The 25432-nt window shown below is 50.7% G+C and overlaps 12 protein-coding genes across 12 annotated transcripts; 7 read left to right on the plus strand and 5 right to left on the minus strand.

The window, feature by feature from the left end:
- Positions 1 to 1141: 1141 nt before the first annotated feature.
- Positions 1142 to 2534, plus strand: GT037_006000 (di-copper centre-containing protein; the record flags this gene model as incomplete). Its single annotated transcript, XM_038931047.1, has 5 exons — positions 1142 to 1335; positions 1386 to 1571; positions 1637 to 1882; positions 1939 to 2277; positions 2342 to 2534. 5 exons carry the CDS (start codon positions 1142 to 1144, stop codon positions 2532 to 2534), a joined length of 1158 nt encoding a protein of 385 aa, XP_038786736.1.
- Positions 2535 to 3913: 1379 nt separating this feature from the next.
- Positions 3914 to 5809, minus strand: GT037_006001 (uncharacterized protein; the record flags this gene model as incomplete). The annotated part of the gene is made up of 2 exons (XM_038931048.1): positions 3914 to 5564; positions 5616 to 5809. The coding sequence occupies 2 exons, from the start codon at positions 5807 to 5809 to the stop codon at positions 3914 to 3916; spliced, it is 1845 nt and encodes a 614-aa protein (XP_038786737.1).
- A 1716-nt stretch (positions 5810 to 7525) lies between these two features.
- GT037_006002 (uncharacterized protein) lies at positions 7526 to 8314 on the plus strand (the record flags this gene model as incomplete). The annotated part of the gene is made up of 1 exon (XM_038931049.1): positions 7526 to 8314. The coding sequence occupies one exon, from the start codon at positions 7526 to 7528 to the stop codon at positions 8312 to 8314; it is 789 nt and encodes a 262-aa protein (XP_038786738.1).
- Positions 8315 to 9096: 782 nt separating this feature from the next.
- On the minus strand, positions 9097 to 10156 carry GT037_006003 (uncharacterized protein; the record flags this gene model as incomplete). The annotated part of the gene is made up of 3 exons (XM_038931050.1): positions 9097 to 9537; positions 9591 to 9790; positions 9874 to 10156. The coding sequence occupies 3 exons, from the start codon at positions 10154 to 10156 to the stop codon at positions 9097 to 9099; spliced, it is 924 nt and encodes a 307-aa protein (XP_038786739.1).
- Positions 10157 to 10571: 415 nt separating this feature from the next.
- On the minus strand, positions 10572 to 10945 carry GT037_006004 (uncharacterized protein; the record flags this gene model as incomplete). Its single annotated transcript, XM_038931051.1, has 2 exons — positions 10572 to 10678; positions 10744 to 10945. The coding sequence occupies 2 exons, from the start codon at positions 10943 to 10945 to the stop codon at positions 10572 to 10574; spliced, it is 309 nt and encodes a 102-aa protein (XP_038786740.1).
- A 741-nt stretch (positions 10946 to 11686) lies between these two features.
- Positions 11687 to 12925, plus strand: GT037_006005 (glycoside hydrolase family 16 protein; the record flags this gene model as incomplete). The annotated part of the gene is made up of 1 exon (XM_038931052.1): positions 11687 to 12925. One exon carries the CDS (start codon positions 11687 to 11689, stop codon positions 12923 to 12925), a length of 1239 nt encoding a protein of 412 aa, XP_038786741.1.
- Positions 12926 to 13554: 629 nt separating this feature from the next.
- GT037_006006 (uncharacterized protein) lies at positions 13555 to 15455 on the plus strand (the record flags this gene model as incomplete). Its single annotated transcript, XM_038931053.1, has 2 exons — positions 13555 to 14212; positions 14707 to 15455. The coding sequence occupies 2 exons, from the start codon at positions 13555 to 13557 to the stop codon at positions 15453 to 15455; spliced, it is 1407 nt and encodes a 468-aa protein (XP_038786742.1).
- A 584-nt stretch (positions 15456 to 16039) lies between these two features.
- GT037_006007 (uncharacterized protein) lies at positions 16040 to 18967 on the plus strand (the record flags this gene model as incomplete). Its single annotated transcript, XM_038931054.1, has 5 exons — positions 16040 to 16181; positions 16236 to 16891; positions 17555 to 17648; positions 17702 to 18414; positions 18800 to 18967. 5 exons carry the CDS (start codon positions 16040 to 16042, stop codon positions 18965 to 18967), a joined length of 1773 nt encoding a protein of 590 aa, XP_038786743.1.
- Positions 18773 to 19429, minus strand: GT037_006008 (uncharacterized protein; the record flags this gene model as incomplete). Its single annotated transcript, XM_038931055.1, has 1 exon — positions 18773 to 19429. The coding sequence occupies one exon, from the start codon at positions 19427 to 19429 to the stop codon at positions 18773 to 18775; it is 657 nt and encodes a 218-aa protein (XP_038786744.1).
- A 729-nt stretch (positions 19430 to 20158) lies between these two features.
- GT037_006009 (uncharacterized protein) lies at positions 20159 to 21868 on the minus strand (the record flags this gene model as incomplete). Its single annotated transcript, XM_038931056.1, has 4 exons — positions 20159 to 21465; positions 21512 to 21548; positions 21595 to 21617; positions 21682 to 21868. 4 exons carry the CDS (start codon positions 21866 to 21868, stop codon positions 20159 to 20161), a joined length of 1554 nt encoding a protein of 517 aa, XP_038786745.1.
- Positions 21869 to 22637: 769 nt separating this feature from the next.
- Positions 22638 to 22872, plus strand: GT037_006010 (uncharacterized protein; the record flags this gene model as incomplete). Its single annotated transcript, XM_038931057.1, has 2 exons — positions 22638 to 22726; positions 22764 to 22872. The coding sequence occupies 2 exons, from the start codon at positions 22638 to 22640 to the stop codon at positions 22870 to 22872; spliced, it is 198 nt and encodes a 65-aa protein (XP_038786746.1).
- A 784-nt stretch (positions 22873 to 23656) lies between these two features.
- Positions 23657 to 25116, plus strand: GT037_006011 (uncharacterized protein; the record flags this gene model as incomplete). The annotated part of the gene is made up of 2 exons (XM_038931058.1): positions 23657 to 23765; positions 23975 to 25116. 2 exons carry the CDS (start codon positions 23657 to 23659, stop codon positions 25114 to 25116), a joined length of 1251 nt encoding a protein of 416 aa, XP_038786747.1.
- Positions 25117 to 25432: the final 316 nt, after the last annotated feature.

Consider the following 25432-nt stretch of genomic DNA (forward strand, 5'->3'; position numbering starts at 1 on the left):
AGAGCGGTTTGCTACCAATCGCGCGAGTTGTCGCACTCCTTGAATCAATTGTATCGGTTTCCACTCGACGACTCGGTGACTTTGCACAAATGGGCTTCAGTCAGGGTGTGAAGCAGCAATGACTCAAGTGTTGAGTTCAGCCCTTCAATAAGTCGATAGTACTACGCTCTAGTGCGTGGCCGTGATGTTCTCAAGTAGGTCGAACAAGCCCTTATGGCGGCACTGGTGTTGACCCTTGCTGACACGGGACGCGGCGTTCGATGCATTCCAGCCGTGATGCACGATCCAGCTGGCGTGCAGGGGTGCAGGGGTGCAGTGCAATTATCTCAACCCGTGGACACCAGAGCACCTGCAGCACCAAGCCGCTATGGAAGAATACAAGATGAAGCCGGGATCCTTCTCGATAATGCAGCCCATCCGTGTAGGATTAATTATCAGGGCCCTCCCTTCAGCAATCGCAACATCCGCACCTACACATGAAATCTTCCATCCACGTGTACTGCGTGTTGGCGCTGAAAGTCGTACTCACAGCTTATCAAGCCCATAGGCCTGTCGCTGGTACTGGGATCCTTCGGATGCTCGCTTAGCAGTGGGCCTCATTTCTTCAGCAACATTCTGCGCATTAAGAGAGTTGTCCTTCCAGAGCAAGCAAAGAGCACGTCAGAGGACCACTAAAGTCCTCATGTACAACTCGACCAGCCTTTTATAACCAAGAGTATCAAATCATACTTATTGATGTAGAAATATTTAGAAGACCAGAGATCGCAAGTTGCAGATCGTATCTGCAAACCCTTCGTATGAGAACATTAGTTTCGCAAATCATACCCACCGGCCCAGCCTACCCGGACATGCCATAAACGGGTCTTGCACCGGACAAAATATGTCCCACCCACCGGGTCTAATGCTGGCAAAAGCCGAACCTCCTCAACTATATGTAGAAACGTAGTTGCGGCCTTTTAACTGGAAGTGTTCGATCCCCGTCCCCGCATGCGTAGACCTTCGCGATGCTCTTTGCGCGATGTGGGTAGCCGAGCATATTAAATGGCACCTGCCCGCGACAAAAGAAGTCCTTGTCACTCAGCCAAGTGTTTAGGGTCTTTTTCGGCTGCCTCCTCCTTGCTTGTTCTACACCAACCTCAATATGCGTTTCCATGACTTCCCAACCGCAGTCCTGGCGTTAGCCGGTACTGTCCAATCACTGGTGATCGAGAAGAGGGACTTGCTTTCGGATCTCCAGAACCGGGCCCTTGAGAATCTGAAGTTTGCAGAGAAAAACGGTACACTTGAGAGAATAGGAGAGTGCTCTATTTCTACCGCGACAGTTCGCAAAGACTGGTAAAAGTTTTGATACATCTGAGTGCGTGAGAAGAGTAACATATGTCCAGGGCTTTCATGAGCGTGAACGAGCGAAAAGCATATATTAGTGCTGTACAGTGCATGTACAACGCTCCATCCCAATCCGATCCGGCCCTAGTACCTGGTGCCAGGACTCGCTATGATGACTTTGTTGCACAACACATCAACCAGACTACAACGATCCACGGAACTGGTAACTTTCTAAGCTGGCACCGGTAGGTCGTGGCTGTCCAAGTCGCATATTAGATGTATAACTGATGTCACGCCTCCACATCTGTAGGTACTTTGTGTACGGTTACGAGAAGGCATTGAGAGACGAGTGCGGATACAATGGCTCCCAGCCTTACTGGAACTGGTTTAGCCATACAGACGACCTCACTAAGCACCCTGTCTTCGACGGCACTGCGACGAGCATGGGCGGAGATGGTTCATATGTAAAGCACAACGGAAGTGCGGGTGGCAAAGGCACAATTGCGCTACCTTCCGGTGCAGGAGGTGGTTGCATCAAGGACGGTCCATTCAAGAAGTAAGTGCAAGATCTCCTCGAAGAAATTTTACTTGCAAATTTGTAACAAAGATCAGTCTTCAAATCAATCTTGGTCCTATCTCTCCATCAATGGCCGGAGAGACTGCCTCATCATCGCCACTTGCCTGGAACCCACGCTGCGCAAAAAGGGATCTTACCTCCTACGCATCCTCTACTTGGTTAACCTTTGACAACCTCTACAACGTCACCCTTGGGGCAGCCTCCAAAAACATCGGTCTTTTTCAAGATGAACTTCAGGGGCGCTTTCCCGATGGCTTTCTCGGCATGCACGCCGCAGGTCATTTCTCGATTGGCGGTGATGGCGGTGATGTCTTCAGCAGCCCAAACGACCCTGCTTTTTTCCTACATCACGCTATGGTCGACCGCTTATGGTGGTAAGTTGCGACTGGACGACATGTATGTGAGATAAAGACTGACTTCGTACCTCTACCTCTACAGGCTTTGGCAGGCGCTGCACCTCAACCAAGCCAAGTCCATTGCTGGCACGATTACCATCTTCAACCAGCCACCTAGCCGAGATGCCAGGCTTGATGACCCTATCCAGATGAACTACCTTAATATGCCGACGATAACCAATGAGGAGATGATGAGCACACTAGATGGAGAACCGTTATGCTACATCTATGCGTAGAAGACATGTAGTGTGCGTTACTCTTAGTAGTGAACTAAATCCCGAATTTAAATAGTGTGAGATGTTTCAAGAGCTACGTTACTTGATGATTCCAAAAGAAAGGCACTGTTATCTGTGTTCGAGACTATACAACGGTTTGACGACCCTTTGCTTGGCCTTAAATGCGTTCCCAGCTTGTGCATTTCCACCTTCATCAACATCTTTCTTCGATCAAACTACAATTTACTGGTGGTTCACTTCGTCTTGTATGGGAGCACCAATGTCTCATAGAGTATCAAGCGCCAGCGAAGCGAGGGTACACGGCCACATCAGCACGCAGGAAGCCGAGCGAGCCCAAAAGCGTCACGGCCAGAATCGTGGACGCAGCGTGCGACAATCAGGTGCGTTAGCTAGCGCAGGACCAATGAAATTGCAACGCGTGTCTAGCAAACTCAAAGAGTGAGAGCATGAAGAGTGAGGTTCATAGTAGGCATCGGAATAGAGTTCGGACCAGATCCGTGGTCCAAGACCTGAAGGACGGCCCAACCTAGCACGCGCAGCTAAGGCACGTCACGACGCGCATCTCGACACTAAATCTACTGCAGAGTAAGCTTTTTGTGTTAATCTAGAAGAAATCGGCCTAGGAGCTCGTCTGGATAGAACGGATGTACCCACTAGTGAAAATACTGTGATATATTTAGCACGCGCCTGCCCGAATCTCAAGCATCTTCGTCTGGAATATGATATTTTTATCACAGAATCTTGCGTCCCACCCATCTCTGTGGTATAAGCAAAGATCTTGTTGCTTAGCGTCGGCGGCCAAAATCGTCGCACTGACAGCTCAAACCCAACTGATCTTATGCCTTTGGCCGACGATCCGGTGATCTCCGTCCGCACGCCCAAACTCAAGGATCTAGACTTGCGTCACACAAACAAATTTCTAGGAAGTTATGAGAACCATTACCGGACAGCTGGGTAGGAAGAACTCGCTGGATGTGCATTTCCGGTATCACAACGTGCATTAGGAGGAGATCTTCAAGACCGACAGGGAGGAGAAACAGATGGTGACTGAAGCCCAGAGCGTACAGGTGGTGCCCCAAGCAGCCTTATGTCATTAGCATGTGATTCGGGTGATAGTGGTATTCCGAAATGCGGAGCGAGCGGGGTATACCTATACACAGTGGTGTTTTTTTGGTGTTAGATTATACACACTTTGAGCTATTCGAGATCGAATTTACAAATCGATTGAGTTACATGGTTGTGTAAGATTTAAGTGGAAGATGAGAAGACGAGTAGTCGTGAACGCATGGTCGATGAATTGATGGAATACTATAGTAATCCTACTAGCACCTTACGTGTACACGGTAGTCAGCAGTCATTGCTATACTAGGTCCCATCATTTACGCAGGAATAATATCGGCCACGCTCCTCCAGAAGTCGCATCTCATGCCGCGTCCATCCTCCCACGTGTATGCATTAACAAGTGTAAAGTTATTCATGAGACCTGGTCCGGTGAAGTAAGTCGTGTTGACCGGTGAGTTGACATTCAGCGAACCAATAGCCATTTCACCACCTGTCTGGTTGAGATCGAGCTGGTACGGTTCAGCGACCGAGAAGGCTGGCCATTGAGTTGCAGCTGTGATATCTGCAGTATTTTCGGACGAAGTAGAGCCAGCTGCTACGGAAGCCGATATTGATGGGTTGCCTTGAGTAATGAAATTTCCCCACATGTTCATGAATGCGCGCTGGAAGTCGGCGCTTAGGTATGGCACTGAGCCTAGCTGTCCGAAGTATCCTTGTACGTCCGCACCATGGGTGGCTGGGAGAGGGCTGAATTGGTACTTGTATGATGTACGATTGTTGCCAGTGTATGCTTCTGCCATCCAGTATGACGGGCATACGAAAGTCAGTTCAGCGTAAAGGTTGTTAGCACGCTGCTGCTGTCCTGTAGCAAGCGAACTTTGATCGAGCGCACTAGGTCCAGTGACACCATTCGTCGCAAACTCATCAGCATTAGAATCGTTTGCAGCGTTGCTGATTGGGTAGTAGCGCAGCACCTTTGCGATGTCAGAGTCGGTGAATTCGGGCAAGTTGTTGCGAAGCCAGGTAAGGAAGTCGTCTTCGGAGGTGATGTCTTGAGGTACAAATAAAGGCCCCTCGTTAGCATTGTTTCCGATCAATGCATTTCGCCCATTCACGCGATTCTCAAGCAGCTGGCTGCTGGGCTCATCCTGAACGAAGATATCGTCGGTCACTGGCAAGAAAGCCCAAGTTCCGAATGTCGCAGTGTTTGTCACATCGACAGAAGCACTCTGTAATGTCTCCGTATCTTGTGATATCAAGCAATCAAAGATTGTGGAGGATGCGTTGCCATATGCGGTAACCGAGCAGTTTGCACGATCGGCAAAAGCATAGTAGTTCTGTGACGGAATCCAATGGTCGTAAGCATACTGTTTGGGGAGGTATGGCGACGCGGCGATGGTGCTGCGGAACAGAGAGTCGCCCAAAGAGCCACCATAGGCCATATCTTGAAGCATGACTGATCCACCGCCAGCACTTTCACCAGATATGGTCACGGCTGAAGTGTTACCTCCAAATTGTTCGATGTACGTCTGTACCCACTGAAGAGCAAAAAACTGGTCCAAGAGTCCCGCGTTTGCAACACCTTTTCGTACTACTTCGTCAGACGCGAGAAAACCAAACGGTCCCAGCCTGTATTGGATTGAAACGACGACAAAGTTATTTCCAGTCGTCGTAAGGAGTTCAGTAAAATCTTGTCGGCCATTGCCAGCACCATATCCACCACCATGAATCCAAACAAGGACGGGAAGATCTGACGCGTTGGCTGGGCTTTGAACGTTCAGGAAAAGGCAGTCTTCCGAGGTTGGTGTTGTTGCACCACTTGATTGCAAGCTCGATTGTCCGTTGAAGCCGACTTGTTGGCATTGAGGTCCATAAGCATCGGCGGAAATGGTTGAAGTTCGGTTGACGGATGGTGCTTGGGGTCGTTGCCAACGTAAACTAGCGGTCGGTGGTGCAGCAAAGCGAATTCTTGAAACAGTAGATCAGCATCAATTCCTCATTAGTGATGGATAAGCATACCCTCGCCAACTGTTGATACCAGTACTCGTGTTGCTGGTACCCTGGTAGATTCCATAGCCCAGATCGACTTCTAGAGCATTGGCCGTAGTACTCTGTCTCTTGCCCAAGACCTCTTTGAACGGCTGAGAATGAGGTAGCGCAGAAACTGCACCCGAAAAGGTCACAACGCTTGCGATGAGGGATGAAAATAGCATGATGATGAGTGGAAGCGATACACACAGGTCTGAACTGGTGCTCGGCTGCGTGATGCACAGGTACTTTTAAATTGCATGCGCATGCTGGGTTACCAATCTCGGACGCATCGTCACCGAAGATGACCGGACTTTGATTGACCAGGCACTCCGTTCTCGGGTGAAATATCGTGCGTCTTGCCAAGATGTGCTAGATGCTACGAGTGAAGCCGTCCGTTGATCCGCGACACTAAAAAACAAGCCTTGCGGCGGGATGACGCCTAGCTTTTCCAGGTAGGATACAGAATACCCAGCTATTGGCTAGCTGCCACATAACGGCTGCCATGATGTGCCGAAGACTGGGATTTGAGACTCTTCGGCCCCTAGCTCTCGGTTTGTATAGAAAGGACGGCATGGGTTACCGAGGATCCACCCCTCAAAAGAGCGATGAGGTCGCAAATTGGATATTAGACATACCCCGCATACCATTGTTCGGATTTAAGGTCCATCTCATTTTTTTGGTATCCTTCACGTCTGGTCCGTGTGCTTTGGTTGCTAAGCATCTCGCGTTCGCTCTCTCTCTTGTAGCGATCAGTATCGGAAGTCTCGGACTAGTATGCGCTTCGAAGATTCAATGTTCTACTCTTTATTTATGTCCAGGAGGCAGTACGAAACGGCTGTTGACCCTGTACGTATCTACCGCGTGCGCGAACATGACGTTTAAAACCTGCATGTGCCGTTTGCGGAGTTAGGAGTTCTGCGGACGCTGATTCAGTGATTGCATCATGATGCCTCTAGTGTGTTGAGATCTAGCTCCAGAACCGAGGGTAGAAACACCAGTTCTGCACATCGTCCTTTTCCCCGGAGTCTATGGTCAATCTGGATCTCGCAGACGGCAGATGCAGAGATCAAGTGTGAATAGTACGCGTCCTGGGTACGCGTCCCGATCCGAGCCACTGCTCTGATACCTACCAAGGCCGGTAGACACCATCTCTTCTTCTGCTTCATTCTGGATGCGAATGTCAACGAGCAGAGCAATGCGAATACTTGGCCTGCGAGAGTTGGTTGCAGCACCTCCAAACTGAGGAGATGTGTTGTTGCGATGGCATCGAGTCGGTGGCTTCGCGTAAGCTATACCTCTCCGTTAGTCCCCATCTGCAGTCGCCTAGCGTGTTTGCTCTGCGCGTTGAAACAATAGCTTTTAAAGGGCCCAGCTGGTATCGCCAATGTTCAAACGACTCTTCAACACTACCTCTTGTATCAAAATCGCGCAAATTCGCCTATGATGGGAGGTCGGAGCGGCACCCGGGAGACGCTCATCGGTTGGTGCTACTAGGCCTTGTTGTATCCCGCACCCATGGGATAAGGAGTCGTCGGAAACAACGTTCGACCCGTCTGGCGTCAGGTGTGACGATGGGAATAAGAAGCTCTATAGCTCTTCGTGCTCCCAATAGCTTGCTGATAAGGGTGCATGCAACCGAGTGCTTCGGGCAGGTAAGCGAGGCATTGTGATTGGGTTGTATGGCCGCTGCACCTCTCGACTCCGCCACCACGCCGGAGGATACGGCACCAATAGCTCGTGTCTTCAGTCTGACAATAGAGGCTGAGCACAAATCCGATATTATGGCCTCAGCCACCCACTCCTCCTCCGTTTGCCTTGCGAGGACAGATTCGAGCCTTAGACTTTTCCCTCCCTAACCCTACTGCTTCTGTCTTTGCTACAGTGACATTGGCGACATCATGATCTTTGGCGGCCTTGAGATTGTTGCAGGTGGATACCTCATCCACCGACACTACCGTAAGAAGAACGACAAGGAGCAACTTGAGGCAGAAGCCCAGAAAAGACGCCATAACACGTTTCCTGGTGCCAATCCGGCGAAGCAGAATGGCTGGAACACGCAAGCTCATCACCGTCCTCAACACCATCAGCAGCAGCAGCAGCAGCAGCAGCAGCAGCAGCAACAACCTGCGGTACCACAGCAGAAGTATGCGTGCTATGCTCCAGCGGCACAGCCTCGACCACCGATATACCAACCGCAATGTCAAACTCAGGCTCAGCTTCAGTATCAATCCCAACCTCAATGCCGACCACACGCGCTTCCCCATACTCATAGCTTCAACATCCCACGGCGGCCTGTACCGCAGCGGAAACCTCAGATCATCATACAACCCTCTCTCCAACGAACCGATTCCTTTGCGACGATATCGCGCATGCCTATCGCGAACGGCTCACGGCCACAAGACATACCTGAACAGACTAGCCCCGCGGCTGGTCTTTCACCTGTACCACAACATGGCATCTATGGAAATGCAGGCTTCTCGGTGTCGACACCAGCTTTCGGTGCGACGCCTACATCTCCTGGGCTGACCTACGAGTTGGCTACCGAGCCTCAGGGTGGTGCTAGTCAGACTATTGATGACAACTGGGAGACATATGGACATGGCCATGGTGGTGGAGGGCTACATTACGCGCCCACCGTGTCCACTGAGTTGGGCGAGCGGGATCCGCCGCCTCCCTATACGCCTTGATATATGCATGGAACGTCTCAACCCTTTCTTCTCTTCTTTTCACTTCATTGCGCTATCTTCTACTTATTGTATACTTTAATACAAATATCGAGTACACATGCCCTTTGCAGGACTATTGTCTGCCATCAAATCTCAGAGCTAGACCTAGTGCCAGCTCGGTGGATACGTGTATGCCGTCACCGAGCTGAGTCTCGTCCGCAAACACGCGCTGATGTGTTCCATCAGTCGCAGAAAGGAGACAGCCAGCACGGAACTACACGAGACAAACATCTGCCGTCGGTTACAAAATCTTACACAATGTGTTATGCAGTAGTGTCTTGCCATCTTGTCATGACTGCGACACGATGCGAAGAAGCACCCATTAGGCGTTTGCGCATGGTGGAGGCTATGCAATATCGACGACACCACTCAGCCTCGCCCGCATTCGGTTAGTAACAGGAGGCATTGAGTGTTATCCTCCCACCTATTCCTGTCAGTTTTCGCAACGTCCTGCATTTCACAACAGACGAGGTGTGATGTACAACATCTCTTTAGTCGTCGCTTACGGTGGCTGTTTCGTGATTACATGGTAAACTTGGGCTCGGCGACCACTGGTGCTATAGAACCATTATTACCCTTTCCAGATCTAGTCCTATATCCTTACTTACTCAAAGTAAACACACATGCAACCTCAATAGAACACTTCTCGGCGAACTTACAGAATGCCCGAGTCAATTACCAAATTAAGAATCATGCCAAAACTTCAATGCAGTCAATTTTGACAACATCACTAGTAACCCTGCTCAGATGATTCCACCAGCATCTCCCGCCCTCCACGCTTCCGCCCACTCCTTGACCGCTTCGTAGTCCCTACATACCCTCGCTGTATCCCAACCTTCGGTCCCGATGAACTCCTCTCCATCTTCACCAACCATCTGGTGAGTCACTTCTAGATTGGTATCAGCAGCACACATGAGTGCTTGACGCAGGTACTCAAAGCAGTGAGTGATGTGGCCAGGATCGTCGTCCTCATCTTTGGCTGACAAAAGAGCCTCTATGAATGGGTTCGGCTTGAACACTGTAGGGGACGTATGGTCATGGCCGTGTCCGACGTGATGTTCGGAGGATGATTCGGGTTCGCTATGGGGAGAGCCGGTGTTAGGAAGCGATCTTGCTTGAGGTTGCTGATGTTGGAGTTTGGCGAGCTGGTATGCGTTCTTGTAGAAGGCTGTTCGAAGACCGTGCTATTTGATTCAATTGACAGAGGGCCGTGTGAGCTAGAGGTGGGAAACCATACCAGACAGTGTATCTCATGAAACACGGCAATAGCTTTTACCTCTCCATCTTTTGTTAACTTGGGGTGTTGAATGAAGCCTCGACCTTGCGGCATGATGCTCTCCCAAGTCTTTTGCGTCTCGAGGCTAGGCTCCGCGGCGAAGCTGGCGTTAGCCGACCACCACACGTTGTCAATATTACGGTGCGAACTGCCCCATTGTGCTGATGTCTAGTAAGTATGGCGAAAAATGCTACATGCAGGCTTAATAGACTCATGCAGAGGAGGCGATATGGAGCGAACATACCAATAAACCCATCAACATCCTTCTCCAAAGTGAACAGTTGGCTGAGGCCGAGACCGATGGAAAAGCTTAGCAGAGCAACGAAGAGGTATCCGCACATGTGCATGCAGGACCAATGCCAGGGCCGTCGGAGCCTTTTAGCGAGCAGCAAGCCTTCATCTGCATCATGTTCCTCTTTCTGAGCGGACACGCCTGGAGAGATGCATGTGTCGCCTTCTCCCTCGGTCGAGGTTGACAAACGACGATACGACTTGGCTTTCTGTGCGAAGAGGTTGAGGCTCAGCATTGTTGCATGGTAGAAGAAAAAAGCGCCGCTATACTGCGGTGTCAAGAGCAAGCTCATATGTACATGTGGCAAGGCCCATGCTAGAGATATCAAATTGGTTAGATTGACTCTATTGGCAAGACTGAAGACTGTATTCAGAATAGAAAAGGGTAAGCCCTTGGGCGCGGGAAGGATGCGCTAGGGTGTGGGCGTTCGGAGTGAAAACAACAAGGGATATCTTGATTCGGTAAACGATTGGAAGACTAGCCTATCAATTCTCCGCGCTGGCTGCAGTATCGGTACCGTCATCAAAGGGTGTCGTACAGTTCCTCGCCATTCGAAACGCAGCTGCCGTGTGGCTAAGCATACTCACGTCTGTCCACATCGTGTGGTTGGTCCGCCATAATTCCCAGAGGTTGAGTCGTATGAATAGAGGCTAGTTTAGCTTCTTGTTGCCGACCGTGACCTGTCTGCCTTGGCTGCGCTGGTACCGGAGGAAGCCAAAGACAGCAGCAGCGACGACGCCAAGCATAAGGACATTGCCTATCGCGTGGTTAGTATTTGCGCTTAGGCTGGCACGCGAGTCGGGAGTTTCTTTGCTCACTTACCGAGTATGAAGCTAACAATGCCGCCAGCAAGGTCCACAAGCCCACGGAAGAAGTTAACAACGAGGTCGATGATCTCAGTAGCGAAGTTGAGTGCGAACTGGGCCGTCTTCTGGACTAGTGCTCCGGCAGTAGTGAAGAAGGACCACACAAGCTCGACTAGAGACTTGAAGAGGTCGCTGAGCGCGTTGACGATGGAAGACATGTTGGTTGGGTTGTACTTGTGGGTAATGGTGAGTGGCGTGGTGTAACAGGTCTGAGGCGAGAGTGTTAGGTGGAGATGATGCGGTGGAGCTTTAGAGGGAGAGTCTTGTTTGTGGGAAAAGTTGTGTTGGTTCGTGTGCGACAAGGCGCGACTGCCATCAAGACATGTCGATGACTTCCAAGATGCGGAGAATGACGCGGGGCCTACGTGGGAGTGTGTGAAACTTGCTGTTCCAAACAGCTGTTGCCGGCGATCTGGAGGGCGAGGCTTGCCTCTTGCCTGCCTTGCATAGCGTTGCTGGTTGGCTCTGCGGGTGAATGGCCGTTGTTGTGGTGAGATGTGACGTCACATGTGTAACGTGGGTGAACGCCTGTTTGTGCAAGAAAATACGACGAATCAGATATTATCAGAAAAGGCACGATTTTAATTGGCAGAGACAGATGATTCGACAACAAAGAGAAGCAGACGAGGGTTCTGGAGGGAAGGCGCGATGAGAGTAGAGGATGCTAGCCCTTGCAGGAAGATGGCAGTATTCAGCGCATACCCACTGTTGTTTGTTCTTCTAGTATTGCTACATGACGTGTATCCTTTGGAGGGAGATGGTAGACTGTTGATACGACGTGTATGCCTAGAGGCGTGTTGTTGTAGAGGGAGGTCGTGGCCATGGTGGCTCGGCAGCTCGGCTTGAAGCGGAAACCTCGTCGTACCGTCGCTTCCTTTGTACCACGGCAGCGCAACAAGATGCCTACCCTTGACAAACTCTTAGCGAAAGGCAAGGCGAAGCTCTCCGAGTTTACTGGGCAGCCTTCAGGCGGCCATCACCAACAAGGCTACCCGGGCCAGGGCTATCCGGGCCAGCAGCCTCCCCAGGGTTATCAACAGCCTCCCCCAGGCTACCAACAACCACCTCAAGGCTATCAGCAGCCACCGCAGGGCTATCCTCCGCCAAACCAAGGGCAGTACACGGGGAGCCAATATCCCCCGCAGTATCCGCCCCAGAACCAACAATGGGGTCCCCCTCAGCAGCAATGGGGTGGTGCCCCTCAGCAACAATGGGGCCCGCCGCCTCCGCAACAGCAGCAGTCTTTTGCACCACCCGTCCCCCAGGGTAGCAAGCCACACACCCCTCAGCCTGGCGGACCGCCGCCCATTCCACAGAACAGACCGCAGTCTGCGCAGCCTCCTCCGCCACAAAACATCCCCCCACCACAGGGCGAGCGCGTGTACTGGAAGCCGTCCTTTGACATCGCGACGCCCGTGTCCCAGAACTTCCGGCATGAGATTGGCGACCATGGTTGGGGCAACGACGAAAAGCAGATGTACACGGACAATGCCGCAAACTCGTTCCACCACGACAACCGCCTGATTGTACGCGCCCTCGTCCAGAACGGGAGTTACACTTCTGCGCGCTTGACCTCGCACCAGACGCTATCGCGACCGCGCGGATACTTGACGGCCACCTGCCTACCCCCTTCCGCACCAGGCATCTGGCCTGCGTACTGGATGCTACCTGCTGATCCCTTCAAGTGGCCGACGGACGGCGAGGTCGATCTTGCTGAGAGTTGGAACGGCGAGACAGAGAATCACTCGTGCTTGCACTGGGGCTCGTACACCGGCGAGGACGCACAAAAGCATCGAGTAGTCAAGACATCCCTGCCAGACTTGGCACGACAGCCACACACTTACGGCTTCGCTTGGATCGAAGAAGAGGGCATACCTGGGTGGAGAGGGCGCATGATCTGGTACATCGACGGTCGGCCAGTCATGAAGGGCAGCATACCTGAGGGCACCCGACGCATGGAAGACTTCAGGATACTCATCAACATCGCTATGGGCGGCACTGTGAACCAAGGGAAACTTCCAGCGGACGGATACTACGACTTCGTCATCAGCGATCTGAAGATGTGCGAGGAGCCACAAGGTGGATGGCAACAATTCGAGCATGCTTGGAACAGCACGCCTGAAGGCAAGGCCATGTAGCGACACATACTTTCAGCTAGTTGGCATACCACGTTCTGTCTTTAGCTTCATCTCAGATCCTCAAGTACCAGCTGAATGCATCTGTTGCAGCACATGCAAAGTGGAGGCACTTCACTACGACTACTCACCTGTGAGCGCTAGTGAAAGTTCCAATCACCATCTCTCCTGAAGTACTGACAAGAGCAACAACTGGTTGCGGGATGAGTTCCAAGTAGTATCCCACTCCTCCCTCCACACGGTTTTAAGCTTGACAGCCGCAGCACGAAACACCATCAGTACAACTCTCGACTAGCATTCCAGTCTAGCAAAAGACCGCTTACATGGCCATGTCCAGCAACAGCTTCCGGTTCATGAGCCTGTGAACCCGTCACCCAACTATGTTTCGAAATCGGAGGGAAACTTGGTCACCAGAGTCGACCAGGAGATGAATGAGATACCCAGATGAGGCCACCAGCACTATATGCCAGACTAACTATATGGACTCTAGCGCCCCTTGTCCCTTCGGCTACCTGCTATTCATAAGGCAACATATTCGCGATTCCATGTTTCATCCAAACAAATACCTAGCCACGGGTAATCACAAGCAATCCGATATCCATTCTCTCTCTCTTCAGACCTACGAGATCACTATGTCCGCTCCGCCACTTCTAGCATTGCCCGGCGAGCTTCGCAACCGCATCTACGAATTCTGCGTCGAACCCAAAACTTTGTACATGCCGAGGTACCCCAAGCGTACAAAGAAGCATTACGCACATGCCCGCTGTCGACTGTATGGCAGCCTTCGGAATGTGTGTCGGCAAATGCGAGCAGAGTTCGGATCACTATATATGGCCAAGAATGTTATGGTCCTTCACCAAATCACCGCAAACGCATTTCTCGAAATCTTCTATCCCAACCTGAGGCAGCCGGAAGTCGCCAGCGAAGAGTCGCTGTTAGAGCGCAGTACCGTCGATTCTAGCGTACAAGGCAACATCCTGATTATGTCATACTTCAACCAGCGGTACGATGCCACACCCCTCGCACGCCTTTGCATGAAGCATCCCAATTTCAAAGTCACTTTCACCGATGCAAGTGCGTCCCTCCGTCTTGCTGTCGTCCTAGATGACCTCTTCGCCAAAATCTCGTCCGGTGTATTTCGTCCGGACTTGGAACGCCTTATCAAAAGAGTTGACATCTCCTGCAGCTTGCTTCCTGAGATGCGCTTTACTTTCCAATCTAGACGCTCAATGGAGGATCTTTTTGAACAGGATGGAACTATGGATCCACGGCAGGCGCTGATCAAGATGGGTGCGCCGCCTATGAACGCTTTCGCTATCTTTTTCTTAGCTGAGACTGAGGATGTGTATAAGCGCTCTGCACCACTACTTTAAGTAGTCATGTCTGGAGTTCACCGGCCCAGATCTTTTTCATCGCTTACTTCTCCTGACTCAAATGGTTAGGTTGTCGAATGTGAACAGGTTTTCTGTCTACTAAACTGTCTAGCGTGTTTGCAGATTGATTACGTACTACACGTAAAGGTGAAGCCCCGCCACCAAACACCATGTAAGCGCCTGGCGTTACACATGTTCCCCTGTTGCTTGGCGGTCGCATGCTCTTCTCCACTCATTTATCTCTTACACAATACCTACAACCAACAAAATTCCGTGAATTTCATTCATGGTTATTGCGTAAGCGCAGAGGCAGCAGAACACAATGAGTACTCAGGACAGTCGGCTCCTTGCCCTTCCGGGCGGTGCGTGCTTCGTTTGGATCAATCCAAACATGGCTGACATAGTATACAGAACTGCGAAACAAAATCTACAGCTTTTGCGTGGAGCCGGTGCCTGTCTCGCTACGTCTCCGCCACGAAGACAACACTGAGCCAGTGGGAAAGTTCCGCTGCTTAATGCAGACATGTCGACAAATCCGACGCGAATTCCAGCCTCTCTATAGGAGCCAAACAATCATTCGGCTAGAATCCACATACCACTACGCTCGGTATATCCGCGATTTCTACCCCCCAGCTGACGAGGATACTATGTTACGTTACCGTGGAAGCATCATCAGTTTAATCAACCACAGCTCTGATACGTATGGCGAGAAAGAATTCTACGATGTTGATATTGCTCGTGTGGTACAGCTTGTCGCACGTTCGCCTAATGTACAATTCAAATTCGAATTACATGAGCGTTTGCGTAGATTTAGTGCACGGCACGCTGTCGCACAAATGAACAGCATGCTGGCGTTGTTTGCTGATCCATCCCAGACGAAGTGGCGCGACGTGGCCAAGGCAATCAAAGAGTTGAGGCTTAGGATCTGGAATGACGATTCGAAAATAAGAATCACCATGAACGAAGAAATGGCCAGGCAGTGGAAGACTACAGTCTTTAGAATTTGGGACGACGCAGCTGAGCCTACGCGGGGCATACGTGAAATCAGGCTTGCATATGTTGATGAAAACGCAAGTTGGCGCCCTTATGTTCGTCGCTACGAGTTCCCTTTCGATGACTATCGGGATAAGACCATAAGCTGGTCATGGAGTGTTCCATAAATGAACACTAAATCACTGAGATGGGCTGCGCATCGTGAGTGAACGCAGCGCCCTGGTAATGGAGATTCGTGCAAGGATATTTTTGATTTTTTGGAATCTTGGATTAGGTTTCTCGATTTACCGCTCAATATTGCATATCAGATATCAACCGAAGGATATTTCCTGTTCTCGTGATGGCTGGTCATTAATGCAAGCGGTGTGATCTTTATAGATCTTGACATATCTTACCTTTTCTATTTTCCATTCCCACTGCCTGGCCGCAGACGAGGCCCAGTAGTAGGGCCGGAGTAAGCACTCTACCCAGTCCAGTATGGGAATGCTTCTCCATGTCTGCATCTTAATTCCCCACCTCTTGGAAGTAACATGATTATCATGTACACTACTAATGTTGATGGATCAGCGGTCGTGAGATGCTTGAGTGTACGCTCGCAACCGCGGGCTGTGACATCACAACAAGCTCAATATTGCTAGTTGACAAGACCCTGCATGCCTGCCACGCGCCTTCTACGCGACGCGAATCACGATACAAGTGCAATCAACAGCGCTGACCTGCGAGTTGACAACACATTCTCCTTACCCGTATCATGGACAGATATGCGCCCGAGTTGTCGATGCTTCGTTTGAAGCGACGCCGTGACGATGACCAGCAATGCAATCACTATCGGCCATTGAAGAAGATCACCCAGACTACACCACCTCTTTCTAACTTCATGCGACTTCCTGCAGGTAAGCAAGTCCTGTAAGCGAAAGGTTGGGCGGTTAGGTAACATACGTGTCTAGAGCTTCGCAACCGAGTGTACAACTATGCTGCTAGTGAAGCACCTTCTCAGCTCCTTGTACCGATCGAGAGGTTCCAGCTACAACAGCAGTCCCAACGCGCTACTGGGATAGCAATGACACAAGTCTCTCGGCAGATCCGATCTGAGTACCGGCCCATGTGGCTCAAACACGCAACGTTCGTCATCGATTGGCACTCCATTCACGCGTTCTTACAGGCTTTCTATCCAAAGGAGAGCGATTATGGCAAGGGTCCTAAGCAATTGATCCTGCATTACGACCAGGAACACGACTATACGTTCAGAAAGCCGACGGACATCACACATCTAGTACGCCTGGGCTTAGCATTTGCCGGGTTGCAGATACGCTTCATCCAGGGCGAGGAAAGCGACGACCAGAGCGACGCTGGGAGAACTCTCACAGAACTGGTGCAGTTTGGTTGCATCAATCGTGGAGACCACCAGCAAGACAATAACGTGGCCGCCGAAGCCAAGCGTACTTGGCGGCAAGCTATACAAGAACGAACGATTACCAATATCTTTGCTACCCAGAACGCTGCAGACAATATTCTAGTGTTCGAGTTCGTATTCAGCACAAAATTTGCTCTGAAAATGAAGGCTGTCTCACCCCAAGATATCGGCAAGGAGATCGGCATTATGGTGTTGCTCAAAGATTTCACAAGCACTTTACGCTCATTACCTGGCTAGAGAGGCTTCTGGCAACTCGTCGGTACTTTCCCAGTTGAATCAAAGGCGACTAGAGTTGAAGCACGTCGTTGTGGGCTGAGTATCATAGTTTTGTACTGCGAGTAGGTTCGCTAGTGAGTAGCTCTTCATGTACCGTATATACCCAGTACGATCCAATCTTTCCTACGAAAGGTCCTTGTAGCACTGTGATGAACCTTGAACATACTCACCTTATTCTTGGTAGTTGTCCTAGATGGATTACAAAGCAGTGTGTAGATTCAGAGCACGGGGTGTCGTGGTAGCGCTGTCGCGAGCGAGGACGACACGGGACCGACGTGTGTCAATCCCACCCCATCTTCGAAAGCACCAAGACACATACGTACGGCATACTCATGACTCACATACCTGTCTGGTATCCGGTGAGGTGTATCTGGCGCAACTTACTCTCACTCTTGAAGGTCTCGCTAGATCGGCGTTTAGTAGCAAACAACGTGCCTTCCAAATATGAACACCACTCAGGCATCAGTACTAGTAACGCGCTAACAATCTTGGAGGAATTGCTTCTCTAGACCCTTCCACTCACCATCTCTCAACTCACTCAACTGTTCTTTACATACATTGATAGCTACTACTCAGAGCTGCGACCACCACAAAGTCCCTCCGATGAAGCAGCCTAGTGCCGATATGAGTCGTCGAGAAGACTACTTCCGGTTTCTGCACCTGCCAGCAGGTAGGCGCAAGCTTGTCAACCGATTTACGACTGAGTTTGATATATCTAAGTAGAGTTGCGTAATCGCGTATATGACCTCACCGCCAAGACTCAAGCCGACCTACCGCGCTGCGTACTCCCATGTCTTGCACTTGCGCAGGCCTGCCAACAAATTCGTATCGAATATCGCCCCATCTGCATCAAGCGAGACATCATCATCGATTGGCAGAAGGTTCCCGGCTATATGCGCACGTTTTTCCCTACAGTCAATGGCAAGATCGAAAATGTTGAACTCATACCATCGAACATGACAATAGTAACGCCTTGGCGTGGAGAGCAAGGTGGAAATGGACTTGAGCTCGACATACTTCCAATGATCAAAGTCGGGCTGCGGCAACCTGATTTCACCTGTAACTTCATCCACTATGGTGAAAGCCTGGGAAAGATGGGAGTTCTTCCTCACGATTTCGAAGACTTTGTTTTCGGGGACCATGCAGATTGTCTCTGTGCAGATACTGCGCTACTAAGAATTGTTATGAATCATCGCGGCGAAGAGTGGACATCGGATATCGAAACCGGCAGGATCACTAAAATCTTATTGTGTGATATTGGTGTAATGGCAGAGCCACAAGCCTTGTTTTATGTCAAAATCGACGGGATGAGTCTGGAGGATGAGTCGGATGATGTGGAAGAACAAGACAGGAATATGGAGCATGCTTACTTCAAGAGGATAGGGCTTCTCGACATCTATCCGGGCGACTTCATTGCTTTTCCTGGCTTGGAGCGCGTTGGATAATCATGTTGATAACGAAATGTGTACGAGCCGGTGTCCTAGCCGAACCGTGTCTCACCTAGTAACACATCACATGGAATTCTCCTAAGCTTTGCTAGTGAGAACTCAAGTTCTTCATGGAAATTGCATTCTCAGCTCAGATACCAGTTTAGATAAGTTATAGCAGTTGTGCTTGTAGGGGTCGTTTGCAACCACTGGAAACTCGCTCCCCATGAACACAGCAATAAGGTCTCCTATCCCGGCGAGAAGGTGAGTGTCATGGGATTTCGGCAACAAATCAGATCATGTATCATCGTCCACTCGCTTCTACTTCTCTTTCTCACACTGTTCATCAAATAACCCTGCCCTAACGTCAACTGAAAGTTACATCCTTGCGTAGTACCACCATCTCAAAACTTGTTTTACAGCTCCAAACACCCGGCCCTTCTACCTTCTTGCGCACTTCTTGATATCCTTTCTTACGCCAGTACACCCCATTGATACATTCCGCGGCCAAGATCCAGAGCGTCAACACACCTTCGCCCTGTTTCCCCTCTCTTTGAAGTGAAGCTCTCGCGTTCGCAACAAGATACAACTCGAGAAAGTTGAGCAATTGAACAGCAAGGCCACGATGGTGATACTTTGAATCACCATCAACAGACACGATTTTGATTTCCCACCCGCTCTCTTTCCCAGCGCCTTCTCTTGCCCATCCGCCTTTCCAGGGTACTGCGGCGGCGCACGCAACAGGTTTCCTGTTTTCCTTGCCATTGACCTTTTCAGCCTCCTTCGCAACGCCGGATTCATCAAAGATCAACGCGATGACGCTGCCTTCCTCTCCAAGTAGTGTATGTAGCTCCCCCTCATTCGAAAAGCGGAATGTCGTGTTACTCCATTTGACCGGATCGATGTCTTTCGAGCGGTAGAACGCGTCGTTGACAAGCTGCGTAATAGACGTTGATAACTGTGGATTGGTCTTCAATTCCGGTGGCGTAAAAAGAGTTGGGCTGGATAGCTTTGGTGTCGTCATGTCAGAATGTTTGGTTACTCGATCAAGCTGTGCCGCTTTCGAAAATCAAGCTTCGATAGAGAAAGCTTCTGCATATTAAGAAGAACGCCATTGAGTCATACTGTAGGGCGCGGATAATGGAGATGTCTCGCGTGGAGGCTCATGGCGTGTACTCGCCGACGCCTTGTCGGAATCGGAATAGCTTTTTTTTTCTCGATTCCGACGGCAACACACCTTCTTTAGGCTGATCTATGGCCGGTCTAGAATTCACATCGTACTTTGACAACCGTCTTGCGTCCCGCCTAGAATTCTACTTTTTTTGAAACAGGTGATGAACTTAAATCTGGATCAGGTGCTATAGCATGCTGGGATGTCGGGAAGTATGCCAAGGTTCCAGCGCTTCGGATAACAACCAGCACCGGAGTTTGATCCGCAAGCCTATTCTTGAACAAGATTGAAATGAAGCCTCATGTGATGACGAGCTTCAGAGGTCAGATTCAGGGACGGAGTCATGCAAATAGGATGAAGAAGAAAAAAAGCATGTTTCTGGTCTATCTCAAACGTGCTTTTGGGCGACAACAAGCTAGCGTACATGGTATCATAAAGTGGACATTACAAAAACGCTACAGAAAGAGACGAAAATGTGAGGATCTTGCGCGATCAACGCGACAGCTCCTACCTTTCATCAATGCAGGTTGACAGGGGTATCTTAGATAGTACAAGTCTTTCATGCGGCATGCTCGGCACGCTTCATGACCACGACTGCCAGTTTGGCTTCTTCTGGCTTAAGCCCCGTGGTGGGTAGGGCGACTGATGCATGCTCGACAGTGGCATGGGCGTTGCGCTCCTCTCTTTCTCGACCTCATCACTCAGTACAATGGCTGGCAAGGGCGTCAAAGACGACTTCTCCGTTGGTGTATGAGGATGTGACACGAGGGAGGCAGAGCTAGCTGGGAATCTTGGTGACGCAGGAGATTTGGGTAGCGGGGGAAGTGCCTCCAAGTCATGTCCTTCAAAGAGCCTGGTGGATCGCATGCTGGATGCATGGGAATTGTGCGCCGTGGTGTAGCGACCAAGCTCGATGTCTTCGTAATCACGGTCGCAGATCATATCCGTTGTGATGGTTGAAGATGGTCGGATACCGGTGGATGGAAACGCTGTACTCACTGGCGAACGTGTGACTTGTATCTCTTTGTGGACATGTACGCCACCATGCGGGTCGACAGATACGCCAGTATGAGAGTCGTGATACCCTTTGGAGCTGTGCGCCCAGCTTCCGGTTGTGAGGTTTGGCGCGAACTTCCTCCATGAATATTTCGACTTGGTTTGCGCGCTATCCTGGCGATCATCGGAGCCTGCTGGAGTCCTAGTTCTTGACCGCTGAGTAAGCTTCTCGTGGAAGAAATGCTTGAAGAAAACTTTCATGGCGGGAGCGTTCGCACACAGGCATCCAATATGAAGCTCAAGCATGCAAGTGAGGAATAGGTTCCACGTCGACCATGTGACGTCGTACGTGCCATAGAATGTGTACCAGCTGTAGTAAGCTCGTACGCATCCCAGGGCAACAACACCATAACCCATAGCAAAGATACCAAACAATGCTAGCTTTTGTCGAAACGGTATCTGGAGGTTCCAGTAGAGGAAGGTAGGAAGTATAGCGGTCAAGAGGTCTTGCGCCACTGATATAATGCTAGCAGCCAAAACATCGGCACCTTCATCGAAGCAGTGGAATTCGTACCCCTGTAGCACCTTGATGATATTGACTTGATCCCAGAATGCTGAGATTGGTTGGCAACCAAAAATCGGGGCCAGGGTCAAGGCGATACTGTAGGCAATGATGAAGATGATACTTGCCCACGTCACCCAGACAAACTTCCTCGAGACGGCTCGCGATGAGAGACGTCGGTAGAAGAGCAGAATGGAGACCTTGATAAGACCAGTTGCGACACAAAATATACACTCTGTTGCCAGAACGTACTTGCGGGCGATGACGATAACTTCGGGGTCGAATAGGTAGTCTAGGTCCCAAATGTGTCGATCGAACGCTTGACGACTCGCTAAAAGGCATTAGCTTTGTTTTCACTGAGAGACTTGGGATATTACCGAGAGGATAGAGAACTGTCAATGCGATAGTTGGGATCTATCATTGTCAGCATAGCCATTGCTAGGCACTACGAGCAGCTTACGAGGGCAGCGAACATTAGCCAGTCTATATATGTGAAGGCACGGAGTCAGTGTATGTCTTACATGTATTTCGTAGGGTCTTGACTTACCGTCCCAACCAGCACAACGTTGATGAAAGACTCTGACCCACATCCTTACAAGAGTCATCACGACAGTGATTGGTCCCATAATGCAGGCCAACAGCACGATGGTATTTGGTCGAAGTACCGGATCGACGTAGTTGGGTTTTGGCCAACTAAGCTTGACATCAAGGGGAGGATGTATGCCGCCAGGCATTGTGTAAATAAGTCAGAAAGTTTTGTCTTCCGCGGGTTGCGTCCAGAGTATAAGAAAGTTCAGCAACGGCTTTTCTAGCGAAGGGATGCCTACCATATGTGCGTGGTGGCTTTTGAAGTGTGGGACATGTTAAATGGAGTAGGGGCGTGGGGAGGCGTAACAAACCCACCAGGGCTTGATGGGAGTGGGTCAACCACAAAAAACAAAAAGACATAATGGACCAATGCAGGCGGTGGGAATTATAGCCGTTGAACGAGCGCATAACGGCAGTCGAAAGCCTTTCCGGCTATGTACCCACTCGCATATACGAACCTCAACGCGGAGATGGGATATACTCCGTATGCAATAGTTCGCGTGGCTGGTATTAGTGTCCAAGATGCTGATCGGTCAGGTGTACCGACTCTTCGCCAAGCTCTACAACATGCACTCCAGGGACCATATCCTACTCTGGTCATTACTGATCAGTGGTCTGATTGAGGGGCAAAGTGGAGTAACTGCAGCATAAACACTCGACCTTGGACCCTGGTATCTTTTCAGTGTGGGTAGCTGCGAGGAAATTATCGTCGACTGCCGCTCCTTGCGCGTACACTATGAGCCCCAGGAAGAGTAAGGAGCATTGTGACGATGTCAGACCGGGTCGACTGGATTAAGGGTGCTCTTCCTTGCTTGACCACGAAAACACATGGGGATATTGACGAAACGCGAATCCGAATTTGAGTTGCCTTGCATGGGTGGTAAAACAAGCGTAACCGACATTTTTCGAGCCAATATGAATGTACGGAAGTCGGGCACTCCCGCCACGGTGGTCCTTGTCAAGAATATATCCGAAGTGGCGCCTTTCGATCGATATCATCGTACGTGATCTTGTCGGTTATCGAGCTTAGAAATTCTTCAGCCATGCAGGCAAACGGGTCTGCAGTCCAAAGTGGTGTAGAGGGCCCAGATGTGACAAAGTTGCATATGGTGGCGAGTGTATGCAGTCACTTTCGAATTGGGAAGAATAGGTGGAACTGCAACTTTGAACCAAAACGAGATCAACAGGTCCGAAAGTTAAATGCGGAGATGACGGGGGGTTGCAACATGCCGTCATCACATGTGCGCAATAACAGGTTCGCAGCTAGGTCGCAGAAATATAAGCTCGCAATTTGCAGGAAAAGGTAACAGAGTTGAAGCAAAAAAGTAAAGCCGGATAGATCTGGAGCTGTCAGGTACCGGTGAGACGACGAGGAAGCGTTCGCACCCCCCTGGCTGGTGTGCATCAGACTTGGCGTGTGGTGGGATCGGGTCCGGAAAGTGGGGGCTGCGTGGAGTCTGGAGCGCGAAAGCGGACGCGAGAACTGCAACAGCGGCCTGTCTACCTAAGTAGGATAGGGTGCTGTGAGCGACATGTGATGCAATCTTTGGGATACCTGTTCCTGTGAGTGCACAAGTAAGGCGAAGGACTTGCGTGAAGGGCGCAGGAGAAAGAGACGTCGCGCGGAGAAACACGACATCCGCGCGTAATCAGGCGGATTCGATGGCTCCAGCCTTGCGCTAGTATCTAGAACGGCAAGGTGCGACGACAGTCAACCTGCAAGAGAGACCTACTCAAGATAGCTATGTCAGCATCCTCATTCCTACGACGCCCTTCTCCCTTATCCTCGAGCAAACAGACGCCCTCTTGTGAGTCACACAAGAAGGTGAAGATGAAGGATTCAATTCAGATGCACACAGATATAATGGGATGGTCCCTGGAGATGAGGTTCATAACCAGTAATCCAAACACAGCCCATTGTATACACAGTCAAAATGTCAAGCTCCACTTCTTTCAATGACGCTTTTGTGTCGGCAGTTACGCCTGGCCCTGAACGCCTTTTGCCAGGCGTGGCTCTCGGTGCTGCAAGAGCCCTTGGAAAAGGTATGGTCTGGTTTTGCATGTTTGCTTCTTCCAAAACACTTGCCAGGGCCGTTGAGTTTAGCGTGTGTTTGACAGCGGCACGTTGAGATGGACTGGGCAAATGCGACCAAGCCATCGGATGTTGGTAGCCGTTGGCACCGTCGGCGACCTCGCCTGTCATTTGTGTTTCTGTTACATGGCCCACCGTTCGCCGCTAACGTCTTCCACAGCTGATATTTCAGATCCCGAGGACTTTCTTGCTGCATATGGCACATTGCAGCTGGACCCCAAGTCGCCGCCAGTGTCGCCCGAGACGACTGTATGGCTTGCCTCCTGTACTAAGCTAGTGACGACCGTCGCAGCCTTGCAGTGCGTCGAACGCGGTCTATTCTCACTAGACGAGCCTGCTGATGTCGACCGTCTACTGCCTGAATGGAAGAAGCCCATGATCCTGACTGGCTGGGCGGACAATGAACCCGTCCTACAACCCGCAAAAGAAAGCATCACATTAAGAAGATTGCTAACGCATACGAGTGGAATCGGCTACGATTTTCTCTCGCCTGACTTGATGAGATGGAGACAAGTTCGCAAAGAAGGAATTTTATCCATGCAAGTACCCATCACGCAGTGCTTCACAACGCCTCTTCTATTCGAACCTGGATCTGGCTTCGCGTATGGTGGCGGACTGGATCTTGTGGGATTGATGGTCGCGAGGGCCAACAACTGCACGCTGGAAGCATACATGCGACGCAATGTGTTGGACATATTGGGTATGGACAAGACGTCTTTCTTTGTCAGACACAACGATATCAAGCAAAAACTGATGCCAATGACGACTCGCCCTGCACCTGACGCAGATCTTGTCTCTGGCGAAGCATCGGGTAACCTGCTGGTACAGCCGCTGAATCCTCAAGACGAATATGGTGGCGCAGGATTGTTCAGCAACACGGAGGACTATCTCCGACTTTTGAAATCGCTTCTCCGGAACGATGGCAAGCTCCTTGAGGCGGAGAGCATCGACCTCATGTTTACGCCATGTATTTCGTCTACTGCACAGGATTCGCTCGACCAGACCTTGTCTGTGCCGCATATCGCTGCCATTATGATACCTGGCGATGCCCCAATGGGTACTCCTGGCGCTCGGAAATGGACACACGCTCTTGGGGGGTTAGTAGCATTGGAAAATGATGCGGATGGCGGTTTGAAAGCTGGCATGTTGCGATGGGGAGGTGCACCTAATCTCAAGTGGTGGATTGATCGCGAAGGCGGCACGTGTGGCATATTCGCAACGCAGCTGTCGCCCGCTGGCGAGCTGCGACATGCGCATCTAGGTAAGATGTTTGAGAGGGAGGTGGTTGCAATGTACGCTTGAAGACTCTGCCATGTACGAAATTGCAATTAGCAGGGCTCTTGTGGGAGAGAAAATGGGCATCAATTGTATGTATTTCCCCCTTTTGCGACGGCAAATGAATTAGAGACGACGAGATGCCCCACCTGCATTGTGCCGCTAGATTATGCACGGTGACGATGACGGTCTGCACGATGGCTGACACAGCAAAATCTGCCCATGACGTAGTCGAGGATGTGTTTCGGCCGGCGAACTTCTTTGCACTGGCGGCCAATCAAGACTCGCAGTGGCACTGACCGCCTTAGTACGCCCGGCTAGGTGTGGCTTACTCAGGCTGCAG

The sequence above is a fragment of the Alternaria burnsii genome (genome assembly GCF_013036055.1).
Source record: "Alternaria burnsii strain CBS107.38 chromosome Unknown 732, whole genome shotgun sequence".
In the NCBI taxonomy this organism is placed as follows: Eukaryota; Fungi; Ascomycota; class Dothideomycetes; order Pleosporales; family Pleosporaceae; genus Alternaria; species Alternaria burnsii.